This window comes from Ammospiza nelsoni, chromosome 16 (assembly GCF_027579445.1).
Source record: "Ammospiza nelsoni isolate bAmmNel1 chromosome 16, bAmmNel1.pri, whole genome shotgun sequence".
Lineage (NCBI taxonomy): Eukaryota > Metazoa > Chordata > Aves > Passeriformes > Passerellidae > Ammospiza > Ammospiza nelsoni.
In genome coordinates this window covers 1593666-1607582 of record NC_080648.1, presented here as the reverse complement: position 1 = coordinate 1607582, position 13917 = coordinate 1593666, and the positions used below count along the sequence as shown (strand labels likewise).

General features: G+C 43.2%; 1 protein-coding gene across 5 annotated transcripts in view; it reads left to right on the top strand.

The window, feature by feature from the left end:
- Window positions 1-13917, top strand: part of FBXW11 (F-box and WD repeat domain containing 11) — a 56706-nt gene that overhangs the window by 27108 nt on the left and 15681 nt on the right. For all 5 annotated transcript variants that reach the window (XM_059483518.1, XM_059483519.1, XM_059483517.1 and 2 more), the window contains 4 exons: window positions 5852-5914; window positions 6969-7194; window positions 10294-10480; window positions 11809-11899. In XM_059483518.1, the coding sequence (XP_059339501.1) occupies window positions 5852-5914; window positions 6969-7194; window positions 10294-10480; window positions 11809-11899 (567 nt within the window). The remainder of the gene's footprint in view (window positions 1-5851; window positions 5915-6968; window positions 7195-10293; window positions 10481-11808; window positions 11900-13917) is intronic.

The following is a 13917-nucleotide window of genomic DNA, read 5'->3' as shown; positions in this document are numbered from 1 at the left end:
GGATGGCTTGAGGTTTTCCTTCTTTGAGCAGAGGCAAGAGCAAGCAATTCTAGTTTTGGGAGACTTATTGCTCTGGCCAAAACCTCCTGCAAAGCAAACCCTTGAGAGGTGTCAAACTGGGGTATGGAAGAGCATTAGGTATCTTCTAAAAACTTACCATCTGTAACTTGTGGTCAAACTTTAGTTTGTAGCAGCTTGAAACACAAACTGGGGAACTGTGGTGCTGAATTCAGCATGTCTTCCTTTTGACTTTTTGGTGGTTAGTCAGAGGCCAAATAAAAATTAATGCCCTATTTTTGGTTCCGAGGGTTTTTTTCTAATTTTGCCTTCAGCTGTTGGCTCTTGGTAGACTCTTTAAGTATTTTAAGTATATTTTTGTCTGAACTTCCAGCAATAGCTGCACTAAAATAAAACCTGGCAACTGGGAGAGCAGCAAGCTAGGTAAGAATTGAAGCATGTTCAGCCTAATTCGTGCAGCTCCCCAGTGCTTACATAAACAGTTTAGTTTAAGCTGAAACAAGCAATTACTAAAACAGGCACCAAATATAGACATGGCTATGGTCAGCAGTGTAAACCTTCATGTTTGGTGGACAGCCAGCTGTCCCTGGGGGCCAAGGAGGCCAATGGAACTTGGGGACATGAGGACTTTTACGTTTCTTCACAGGCAGATTTTGAGGAGGGTGAGAAGGGAGGGATTTGGTCCTTGCTGTGAGAGAGGTTCATTCCCATCTTGTGCAGTCTAGGTTAGGGGTTCTCCAACTTAATTTCATATTTGTGCTCCAGAACGTTTTTACTGAGAGCCTCTCCATAGTTAGAAGAGGAAAATCCCCTCTAATCCCTGATCAAATATGAAGATGTTGTTAGTAACCATTGTTTAACAGGTTCCTGGGTCAGCAAATACTGCCCATTTCTCCCCGTGGAGATGCTCATTCCATTTGGAAATGCCCTGAAGCCTTTGGCAGTTTCTGGCTCTATTAAAAGCAGGAAGCCATGAGGGGTATGTGCTCATCACTTCTGGCTGGTGCAGATGGCAGCCCAGCTTTGTCCCTTGCTGCTGGCTCCAGCTGTCCCAGAGGATGGCAGATTCCTCTCTTGCCCTGGGAAATGTGTGTGGGACCTCCACAGTCCCTGTGGGGCAGAGCTGGCTTCAGGAGGGCATTGAAGCTGCAGTGCTGTGTACTCCACCTGCAGAGTTTGATTCTGAGGTATCCAAGTATGTATTTGTTATTTTGTGTTGGTTCTTTAGCTTCTTCAAAATCAGATGTGGTTTGTTAAAGGCGTTCAGAACCTGTTCAGCTGAATTGTTTTAATTGGTTTTGCTTATTTTGTAAGTTTACCTGAAATTTCCTGGTGGTTTTTTCCAGAGAGTGAGAACCTTGTGAAAAGTTAGACTGTTGAAGACTTAGCTGGGTCTTTAACTGGGATGGGAATTACTGCTGTAGTTTCAAGGGCAATGAGACATAGAAGTTCTTGCTTCCTTTCCCTTTCATTAAAGCTCAAATATAAGACTCTCTTCTTTTTTTCAGGGCAACAGAGCTGTTGTCTTGTTTTGTCCATCCATCCTCTGTATCCTGTGAATCTTTTATTTGTCAGGGAAAGCTTTATTATCATCAGAGAAACTTAGCAGTGCTGTGAGCCTTGCTCAGTGCTGAAACTTGTGTGTTCTGCCCCAGTTCCCAGGATTTCCTGCTATCACTTCCATGATTGCTCTCCCGTACTGGAGCTCTCAGTGGCTGCAGAACAAAGCTGCACCTGGCTGTTCTCCTGCCCAGGCAATTGAGTGACTCAAGGCACTCCCAACTCCCAGAACCCAGTGCAACCCAGGCTGAGAGCAGCCTGCTGGAAATCTGGAGCAGCCTCTCCAGGTTTGATGGATTTCTGCTGGAAAAGGTGCAGCTTTTCCTGCTCCTTCTGAGGGAGGGGAGCCTTGCAGTGCCACTCACCTGCAGGAAAACACTGAGTGCTTTTGCCCCTCACATCCTCAGATCTGTGCAACTGCTGTACTGGAGACATCAGATGCTGTTGGTATCCAAGGATCTTAATTGAAACTGTGATTTGTGGAGTTATGGAATACCTACAGTATCTTTGCCTTTGGGGATCATTCATAGTTCTTTCTGTTTCAGAAGCTTTTTGTAATCTCCAAAAGGAATTAGCTTGATGTAATCAGGCTCGTCAGAGCCTCTTTCTCTCCAAGTAACTTGTAAACCTGTTTTTGCCACAGTTTTCTGCACCCCATAGAAATCCCATAAAATTAAAGTATTGTGGAGCAGAAAGACTAAGGAAAGCCTGAAGTTTCTGTGGGACTAAGCAAGAAATGTGGGATACAAATCTCCAGGAAATGAGCTTTTAAACTTGCCCAGCTTGTGAAGCAATGTGTGAATTTTACTGCCATTTCTGGTTACAGTCAGTGGAAATAGAGGCTGGGGCTTTGCTCAGTGTAACTCAATTCATTTGGGTTTCAACAACTGTGAGGCAGCAACAAACCATCCCAGCTTGGACCCATTGTTATCTCCTGGCTGTCACTGCTGTTCCCAGTAGGGATGGAGAGCACTTACTCCAGGCTGACTAATTAAGGAATGACAGCTGGTTGGAAATAATCATTCTACTTTTGCAAGAGCCATGAGCAACTTCACAAGAATTCCTGGAAGAAATGAACCTATAAACAAGATGAATTGACAATATTTAGAAGCTCTTGCCCTGTGAGAAGCTGCAAGGCTCTTGTGGAGGTCAGAATCACACTTGGAGAATGTCTGCAGGGCAGCTCAGCCTTGCTGGGGTCACTGGGATGAGATGTCAGTGCTTCCATCAGGCCTGGGAGCTGTTGAGCAGCGGAGCTGGGGGAATTGGGGTGAATTCCGTGGTGATGGCACTTCAAAGCCACGTGGGAAAGCAGCTGTGTGTGGAGCTGGGTGGGGTGAGCAGAGGTGCCACTGAGGGAAGGGAAGAGCTGCCCTTGGAGATGCCTATTGGTGTTCTTGCACAAGGACTGGTGACACCATCTGTCAGGAATTCTGAAATCCTTCTTCTGCCAAGTGCTGGGAATGGACAGGGCAGATCAGAGCTGTCTGATTGCTTCTTCCAGCCAGCAGGGCAGGACCCACCCATCACCTCCTGCTCTCCAGTTAGTAGGCTTAAGTGTTGGAGAGAGAGATTGGAGTCTGAATTGGGATGGGTGTGATGCGGGAATGACCCCAAAATGAAGTGTTTTAAGAGAAGCAGAGCAAGTTTATTAGGAAAAGAAGATATAATAGGGAAAACAAGATATGTATTTGGGAGCAGAAAGGGAAAGGATGAAGGATTTAAAAGCTCTAAAATTCAGTAAGAAAGTGTGGAATGAGTCAGGGTGGGAAAAGAGTAGATGTAGTAGTAGATGCCATTAAATGAATGCAGCTGTCAACTTCCTGGTGAAATATCTGAATACCATGTTCATTTCCAGCCTAAAATACAAGCTGAGTTATCTGCCCCCACACTCATGGCTCACATGGTGACAGGACACGAGTGTCTCTGGGAGCAGTGCATTTGGAGTCCCCATCCCTGGAGGTGTCCCAGGAACACCTGGAGGTGGCACTCTGTGCTCTGGGCAGGGGACAAGGTGGGCATAGGGCACAGCCTGGGCTCAGTGGTCCCTGTGGTTTTTCCAGCCTTAATGGTTCTGTGGTCCTGTGAGATTCCAAGGCTGTAGCCTCTCCCACAGCCTGCTGCCCAGGTCTTTCCCAGTTCAGTGGAATTGAGTAGGGCACAGCACAGAGGGAAACTCACTTTACAGTCTGCTGATGTGGAAATCTGATGGTTTTGGTGACATTTGTGTCCCTGCACTCTGTGTCACAGTGTGCTGTGCTGTAGTTCTATTGGATGTTCATAGAATGACATCATGTTTAGGAGGCAGTTCTTGGTCTCCATCCCTGGGAAAGCTGGCAAAGATCTCTGAGATATTTTCTGATAAAGGGAGAAATGCAATGGCAGAGTCCCACCATAGCCTGCTGAAGGAAAGTTAGGACATAGATGGATAAAATGTGAGATTTCTGCTGAATTTGCTGACCAAAGCCACCTGTTTGATATTCTCAGTGTTCTTGTTTGTAGCTGCCAGGATCCATGGGTTTATTCAGCCTTCAGCTGCCAAAGGACACGAGATGTTCCTTACTCATTTAAGGACACACTAATTGGATGCACAGTTAACAACATATAATCACTCTAATGAGTGTTTTTACATATTCATATTGAAATAAAATCAAATCAAAGACACCCTGCATAGTTCCCTGGTGGCATGTTTGCTTTCCAGGATGGTGTAACTGGTGTGGGCTGGCTGGTCCCAGTCAGTGAGGGGCTGCTGTGAGTTCCCTCCTGGGGAGGATCAGCCCTTGCACTGCTTTGTGCCCCAGTGAGAGGGGCTGGTTGGGACTTGTGAATAACTGGGATGGCCCTGCAGAGACTGTGACTGCAAAAACCATGGAAGGTGTGGCTGTCTGTTCTGTGGCTGTCCAGAAACACTAAAATCCATGTTTTTGTAGAGACACCCGAAACATCTCCTGCCTTTTATTCCTTTCTGGATTTCCCTCCAGCCACCTCCTGGGTTTGTACATGTCACTGTTGTGTGTCATGAGCAGGCACTTGAGTCTTTCCATCACCTGTGGGCACAGTTTTATCCTGCCATCCTCAGCCCATGTGCCATGTGTTTTCCTCTCCTTCAGAGAGGGCCCGGGGTAGGCTTGAGCCAAGGCACAGGGCAGGGGAGGGAGGGTTGCTGTGGGCAGGACACTGCTCATTTTCCGGGTTCTCTGGTTTGTGCAGCACATCCTTGTGGAGGAAAGAGGAGGAGATGAATGCTTTTGAGATGGAATTGTGTTTTGAGTGGGGGTGGATGCAGTTTCTAAGGAGTTATCCATAATCCAAGATGGTAGGAGTAAGGGAATTGTGTGACTTACTCCATTGGATGTTTTAGCTGAGCTCCTTGTTCCTGTTGAGACAGAAGAGAAGAAGGCTGAAATAATTGCAGGTGTTTGAGGACACTCAGTTTGTCCTGCTAACCCTCTGCCAGTGCCCTGGGCATGGGGATGGGGAGGGCAGGGCTGGGGGAAGCTGGAACTGCCTGGGAATGAGGGATTTGGGAGCAGGGAGGAGAGGTGGTGGTGGTGTACCATGGGCAGCAAAAGGGAACAGCTCATCAACAACAGGGACAGAAAAGAGACAGGGGTGAGCTCAGAGAAACGTTTACAGCTGCAGCTTTGTGGAAATGCTTCCATCTTTCATTGGTGAAGGAAAGGGAGGGAAGCAATAGTAAGGATCAATTCTGGTTTGGGCAGAGCATGCAATAAAGGCAGGGGTGACTGCCAAGGGTTGTAGGCACAGCCTGGGCAGTGAATTGCAGAGATGTTCTGCAGAGAATGATCCCTATTCCTAGAGCTGGGAAAAAAGCATATTCTGTTGCATGTAAGTAGTGTATAGTGATTTTTTTCTTTTTTTTTTTTTTTTTTGCCTAGCTGTATGCAATTTAACTTTGGCAGAAAGTGCTGGTTGAGTACATTGACAGGTTTAATTGCTTTGGCTTGAGTAGGATGAAAGTGAATTTATTTCCCAGTGAGAAAAGCGTTGAAAGGCTGCATGAAAACCTGTCAAAGGAAATTGAAGCGGGGTTGGGGAGTTATCTTTACAGTAAATGGAATTGATAAACATGTCAGTTAAAAGGGGAATTTATTTATAAGACTCAGGTTTTGTGGCCAGAAGTCTTTGAGAATTCCATTCACTGGGAAAATGAATTTTATTTGTTCAATTGGTTTGCTTTTTTGTAATGCTTGTAGAGCAAGAAATTGTCACAGAGTAAGAAGCTGAAGTAATATTTGTTCTTTTTTTCCAGAACACGTCAGTAATGGAGGATCAGAATGAAGATGAGTCTCCAAAGAAAAATACCTTGTGGCAGGTAGGACTAACATGGATGTAGAAGGAGAGGTGCCAGGATTTTGTATGTTCCTGCTTTTGAGAAATGGCCAAATCTTGGTCTGCATAATCATCCTTGGATGTAGTTGGCTGTATCCTCCTAAAATTAGCTCAGCCTTCAAGTGAAGGATGGTGCCAGTGGATAATCCTCAAGAAATTATCATTTTTGCTCAGATTTTATAGTTTGTGCTGACCTTGGAAGGACAATGCTCTGTCAAAGCAACCTTGGGAATAAAGTTAATTTATATTTCTGAGCATGTGACTGTTGTTTAGAATGAGAAGTTCAACATGGCAAGGACTCACAACGTCTGCTTTGAAGAAGTTTGGGGATATTCTGGAGCTCCAGTTGCTCCCCAGCAGCCCCTTGGCTCCTGAGGGGCTCAGAGGAGGGGGCATCACTCTGAGCTGTGCTCAGTAATTAGCAGTGGCTCCTGCTGGGGTGTTCTGATGTGGAGCTGAAGCTCCTGGGATTTTAATGAGGTGTTCATGTGCATGTCCCAAACATTGACAGGAGCAAAAACAAACCAAGCCTTTGATTCTCAGTTTTTATTTGAGGACAACCAGTGCAACACTGACATGAGGGTCTCAAATTCTTATTTTAACTGCCAGAATCTGAGCAGAACATTTGTGGAGACAATCTGCAATGTGCCTAGAAACCACTGCTTTGAGCTGGGAAAGGTAGTTCTAAAAACAATTACATCCTTGGGGTTTAAGTGGTAAAAAGTGTAAGGGAGGAATTCAAGATTTTCACTGTAAGTAGTAATTTTGGGAGCAAAGGCTATGAAAGACTTCAAAAAGTCTTTGAAATTCATCTGATGTAACTCATTTCTTGAAGAATGTGTTTTAAAATTAAGTTTTGATTATTTCTTTGCATCTTCTTACATGTTCTTCCTTGAGAGAGATTTTATTAAGCTGTTCCTGTAGCTTATATATGAATACCAATATTTCAATATTGGTATTTATATGTATTTAAGTATATAAATATCAATATTTAAATGTACACTAACATATAAATAATGTTCCTTTTCCAACCCCAGATAAGTAATGGAACTTCATCTGTGATTGTCTCAAGAAAAAGACCATCGGAAGGAAATTACGAAAAGGAAAAAGACTTGTGTATAAAATACTTTGACCAGTGGTCTGAATCAGATCAAGTGGAATTTGTGGAACACCTCATTTCCCGGATGTGTCACTATCAGCATGGACATATTAACTCCTACCTGAAGCCCATGTTACAGCGGGACTTCATCACTGCGCTGCCAGGTAAGGCCAGGGCACGAGCAGGGACTCCCCTTGGGGACATCCCTGCATCCCACTGTCCCTCAGAGAGCCTCTGCTGCTTCCTGCTGCAGGGAGGGGCAGCAGGGTGCTGAACCCCTTCTGTGATTGATTGTGTTGGCCACTGGATGCCAGTGTTGTTCCACGTTAACACGGTCGGGCTGGTGTAGCCCAAAGGATTTGTGCTGGAATTGGAGCTGAGCTGTCACAAAAGTTGTGTGTCTGCAAGCTTTGGTCTGAACTCCTTTTTCATACAGAAACTGCTACTGAAGAGGTATTTTAGTTTAGGAACTCTTACATTTTAGTGTTGTTCTGAGTTTCTGCTTAGATGAGTGCATCTAGTTTGTCCACTCTCGTTGCTGACCTGAGAGCAAAATCACTTGTGGATTTTTATTGTGTTGTCCAACCCTGGCTCCTCCTTTCACAACCTCTTCTGACACCCACAAGTGTCAGCGTGTGTTGATATGTTCACATATGAAATCTGTTTTTGTACTTGCTCAGTGAATTTTTTCACAAAAATGCAGAGCAGCAATAGTGGATATACAGAATATCTAGGTTGTAATCTGGTAAAGTTGTGGTTTTTTTCAATAAGTTTTTGGAAGAAATTGTATCTCTGGGTTCTTGCTGCTAGGGGCAGTGATTCATATGATTCTTGGAAAGGGAAAAGTATGGACATTGTTTGCAGAGTGGGAAATCAGCCTGGGTGAGTGCTCAGTGTGTTCTGTGTGCCCCTGGCACAGCCTCACCCTGCAGTGTGTGAGCAGCCTGGGCACAGGAATGCCAGGACAGTTCTGAGCACTGAGGGTGGAAGAGGCCTTGCAAAACCTGAAAGCTAAATCCTATAACTCCAAATCAGCTGCTCCTCCTAGAAATGACTCTCCAGACCCTTCATTTGCAAGTCTGATCTTCAATTAAAATTTTGTTTGCTTTTATACCTCCGGGCTGATAGAGAATTGGACAGATCTTTCATTTTATGTATTTCTGCCTAAGAAAATGTTGGAAGGTTTGTAAGGTGACACTTGTTTACACCACATTTGTATATACCAAAATACATCTTTACAACTTCTGTTGCTTGTCCCCAGTGTAAATACTGGGAGTTGTTCCCATGTTCAGCCTTCCTTGAAGGTGCTGTGGTGTGCAGAGAACATCTGTCCAGATTTACCCAGGAACTTAATCCCAGCTGCTTGAAATCAATGCTGTGTTGGGCTGCAGGCACATTAAAGGAACTGGAGTACCACTCTCAGGCACATGGAGGGATTTCTGGGGTCATTCTGTGCAGGGCCAGGAGTTGGAGTTGATGATCCTTGTGGGTCCCTTCCAACTCGGGATACTAAATTCAATTCTTTTTAAAAGATGGCTTTGCTTGTCTTGAAGAAGTCAAAATCTTTTTTTGTAAAGAGTAGTAGTTTTTGCTCACTGTCCTGACCAATGTTACACCTATGAGAATGCAGGAAAAATGGAAGAAGAGTTAGATGGAATTGTTTTCAGTGACAGAGTGGTAACTGTGGCATGTTTCCTGATCTAAGTGACTGATTTGTATCTGATGTTGATCACATTTAGAGAGTTGACATCCCACATTTGGGTTTCATTTCACACAAAGTGATATTTATACACAGACCTTTGAAATCCCTGTGAATTTTAATTGTTTGAATTTATTATTGAAATTCAACCAAACCTTCAGCTGTTCCCTCTAATCAACAACAGCTCTTTTTCACCATTTTGGTTAAACTGTAAAGACTCTGTAGCGTCATAAGGGATGGCTGTCATATTTTCCTTTGAAAAGTCTACCAATAGATGTCAAATTCATTTTTCTTCAGAAAGTGGAAAGGCTTTAGTACCTATTTCAGAAATTTTCTAAAACAAATCTCTGTCTTTTAATATAAAATAGGGATATGCAGCTATTTCAGGCCTTAATGTGTCTTAAACTTCGTCCTGCATGTTGTCTGACATCAAATCTATTCTTGAGATTTTTACTGCTAGCAGAAGTTCACATGTTTAAATTGCTACATCCAAAAGAGATGTCAAGTGAAATATTTACCCTAATTAACATAATAGGATCAGGTCTAAAGCACAGACACAAAGGACAGGGCCACTAGACATATGTTATAGTTACCTAAATAATGTAGAATAAATCAATAAATGAGTAGACTCGCATGTATTAGTTTCTGCTGTCTGCTGCTGTTCATTTTTATGAAGGCCATGTGAAATTCAGTGTGCAGTGGAGGACTGTATGAATATACTTTCTTCATGCTCTAAAAAATAACAGTAGTTCCTTTGATTTGTCAGGACTGTTTGAAGCCTAAAGTGGGCTGTCATGAGATAAAGTGGAAAATTAAAAAGGTCGTCATCTCCTGGTTTGAAAGATTTTTTTCATGCTTGGCCAAGGGGTGTATGTTACTCATGAAAATTGAGTTATTCAACATCTCAGGTTCAGGGAAGTTTTGTGGAAAGCAAAATTGCAGGTCTTTGAAATAAGGAACAGACCGAGCAGTGACTTTTCCACAGGGAAGAATTTCTCTCCAGTATCCCATCTAACGCTGCCCTGTGGCAGGGAAGCATTCCCCCTGTCCTGGCCCTGCAGTTCCTGATGCAGAGGAACTTTCCTGCAGCCCTTCCTGACACTGGCAGGGGCCCTGAGGCCCCCACAGAACCTTCCCTTCTCCAGGCTAAACATTCCCAGCCCTTCCAGCCTGGTTCCAGGGGGAGCTGCTCTGGTCCCTCCAGCAGCTCCAGGGCCTCCTCTGGACGTGCTCCAACAGTTCCATGTCCTTGTCTTGGGGACACAGAGCTGTGATCCCTGCTCCAGGTGGGATTTCAGGAGAGCAGAGTGCAGGGGAGAATCCCCTCCTGGGCCTGTCCGCGCTGCTTTTCCTGCACCATAGGAAGAGTGGAAAGACAGGCAGGGAAGACAAAACCTTGGGGATATTTTGGTGTCTCTGTGTGCACTCACCTGTAGCTGGTGCCTCTGCCAATGGCAGTGTTCTCACATTGGTGCCCTGCCCTGAAGCTCTGCATTCTCAGTGTCTTGCAAAGCTGCTTTGGTTGTTTCTGTGCACTCACTGACTGCTCTTCATTTCTTTGTAGAGCAAGGCTTAGATCACATAGCAGAAAACATCCTTTCCTATCTCGATGCCAGATCCCTGTGTGCAGCAGAGCTGGTGTGTAAGGAGTGGCAGAGAGTGATCTCAGAGGGGATGCTCTGGAAGAAGCTCATTGAGAGGATGGTACGCACGGACCCGCTCTGGAAGGGGCTCTCCGAGAGGAGGGGCTGGTGAGTGCTCACTGTGGCTCTCAGTTTTTGGGGGGTTGTGGGTCCCAGGGTGAGGGGAGAGATGAGAATTGACTCCCAAGTTCTTAGAAGGCTGGTTTATTGTTCTATTCTATTCTGAAAATTATATACTAAAACTATACTACAGAAAGAGAAAGGAGACATCAGAAGGCTTGAAAAGAATAATAATAATAGAAGATATATATAAAGATATCTTATAATAAAAGATATATATAAAGATAGCTTATAATAAAGACAATAAAAGCCTGTGACAGACTCAGAGAGCCTGACACAGCTAGACTGGGATTGGTCATTAAGTTAAAACAATTCACATGGAACCAAAGATGCACCTGTTGGTAACAACCTTCAAACCACATTCCAAGCAATCAGATAATTATTTACATTTCTTTTCTGAGGCTTCTCAGGAGAAAAAATCCTGGTGAAGGGATTTTTCATAAAATATGACAGTAACACCTGAGCTCCCCTGCTGCTGCACAGCCTCCTGCACACATCCTCCCACGAGCTCTGCCCCAAAGGAAGGGTACAGGAGATGGGTATTGCTGAGCTCCTGATCTCTGCTGGGGCTGGAGGCCAAAGCTGTCAGCTCCCCTTTCTGCTCTGCCTTTGCCCCTGTCCTTTTGAGCTCCCATGTCTGACACCATTTTTTCTTGCTTGAGTCTGTGCAAATTTGGAATTTCTATATTGTGAGGAGAACTGTCAGTTCCATCAGCTCACAAAAAACAGTGCCAGCACATTTGCAGGGCTTTTTCTCAAGTGAATTATTTCCAATTGACTTTTTCTGGTTTGGTTTTGGTGTGGTTTATTTTTTTTTGTTTTTTTTTTTGTTTTTTTTTTTTTTTAATTTGTTTTTTTTCTGTTTGGTTTTTGTTGTTGTTGTTGTTTTTTGTTTTTGTTTTTTTTTCTTAAAGTATAAAATAGCAGCTTGGGCTGCAGGAGCCTCTCAAAGGGGAAACCCTTGTTTTCCTGTCCATCCCAAGTTTCTGGAGAGCTGTTCTGCTTCAGAAACCTGTTTCCCTGTGCTCTCTAGTGGTGTGCCTGAGCAAAGGCATGTACAGAGCAAGGGGATGGCACAAGGATGAAACCTTGTGGAGCAGGAAATCAGAACTGGAAAACACTTGTTATCTTTTTAACCTTGGACATTCTAAATATTTGCCAAATTGCAAAGTCACAAGGGCTGTAATAGCGATACTAAAATTCTCCCAGACATTTCTGAGTATATGTGCTGAGGGTTTTGTTCTGGGCAGGCTTTGCATTCCTGTGAAGTTTGAATTCTTTGTGGTACACTGAAAACTGTTTCTCCTTCTTTCTAGGGATCAGTACCTGTTTAAAAACAGACCAACAGATGGGCCCCCAAATTCGTTTTACAGGTCCTTATACCCAAAGATAATCCAGGATATAGAGGTAGGTGTTCTGATCTGTCCTGTCTGCAGGACAGGTAATGGGGCTGATTTTGGGGTTTCAGAGGTGGTGAATGTTGAACAATGAATCTGTGTCACTGCTTCTCCTGGGGTGATGTAAAAAGCATCCTCAGCAGCTCCCTGGCACAGCAGGTGCATTGGTTTAGGTATTAACACCATCTTTTTTGCATTTCAAGAGTTTTGAAGCTCTTCTGAGACTATGGATTTTAATAAAATAGCAGGTTTAGGACACACTACTCCAAGAAAATTCCCTGTATTGCTGAATGTTCAGTATATTGGTGATACACTCACTTAGAAGGTGATCTGACATTGATGCCTTAAACAGCAATTATTTAAATGTAACTTATTCTAAAGCAGTGGCTGAGTGTTGCAAATACAGCTTTGGTCCTCGTAGGGATTTTTCCTCTCGGCAGTGGTTTGATGGGGACAATCATCAGTGATATGGTGATGAACCCACAGGGCCATCAGCAGTAAAGAAGCTTCAAATATAAAATTTGGCTTATCTTGTTTTGAGATTTACAGAGCTGGGCTTGCCTTGGTGGTTTTGAAATATTTCTGATAAATCAGGATTATCCCAGCTGTTCTGCCAGCAGGAGAAAATGTGTCTTCCTCTGTTTGCTGTACTCACCACAAAGCTCTGAAGTTACACCACAGACTGTCATGGATTTATTTCAGGATGGGAATTTATTGGTCTGAAATTCATTAGTGAGGAAATGTGTTTTGATGTTGAAGACAGATGTGAACTAATGGAATCACTGTGTGGAATGGCAAATGGCAATTTGTGCTTCTTGGCACTCAGGAAACAAAATTATCCTCAGCTCTGAACTCAGCTGTAAAATGGTTCTGCTGGAAGCCATAATGTATTTTCCAAATATCTTTTTATAAACCTTGCTACATTATTTAGAGACGTTTAAAGTACTGAGCATGAAATACACCTCAGGCAAAATATGACCAAACTTGATATTTACCTGTAATATGAATGATCCACTTAATTATGGGAGGGGAGTTGTATTTCCCTGTAGGGAATGAGAGTGATGCTGCAATGATAAGAGGCCTGTGGGATTAAGAGCTTTTAGTGTGATATTCTCTTGCTTTCTGCACAATTCTGGCCTAGTTCTGTAAAGAAAATGGGCAAAAAGCAGCATGAAAATGTTTGCCTAGAACACTAAAACAGTTTGTCATTACTGTAACTCACACTTTTAATGTTATTGTTCTGAAACTCATTTGTATAAGTGGAACATTTGTGTAGGCACAGTTGTTATTAGAGATGGAAGGACTCCTTGAAGGTGTTCTGAGGGCTTTTGAATTATCCCAATTTACTCTTTAGTGTTTTGGTTCTTTAGTTGCTGTGGATTTGCTTTCCAGTGCACAGAAACAAAGCTCCTGAATTAAATACTTCTTGCTAGGATGAAGCAAATAGGAAAAAACCCAAACCCCTTGTGCTTTTCTCATCCCCAATATCAATAATAAATAGAATAAATTGTCAATATTTGAAAAGCTGTGAGTGGAAAAGAGTAGGATTTTAAAATGTATTGTAGCAATGAATGTTTCTGCCACAGCAGGTTTCCCCCTGCTTGCCTATTCCCTCAAGCCCTCTGAAATATTCCTGTTTGCCAGGTCTCTGACCTGGAGTGGGGTTGGTGTTTGTGCTGATAGTCAAGGGCCCAATAATTCTTCCACTTCCAAAAGTCTATTAGAATTTTTCAAATAAATCACCCTTTAAAGTACTTTTCACAAACTGCTTCCCTAAAGGGCTGTTAAAAGAAGCTTTCAACACTGCTTAAAATGTAGAGAGTGTGAGTACCAATAACAACAAAACCTAGCTTTAAGATTAACTTTTTCCTCCTCTTCCTGTTTTTGTTGCTCTTCCACAGTTTTGTATTTCTCCATTCTTCCATGTTTCACAGCAAGGTGTAGAAGCTCTTGAATAGAACTTTCATCTTAGATGTCATGAAGAATTTTTTGTCTCTGAATACCAAAATGTTTTTTCTTCAAATATTT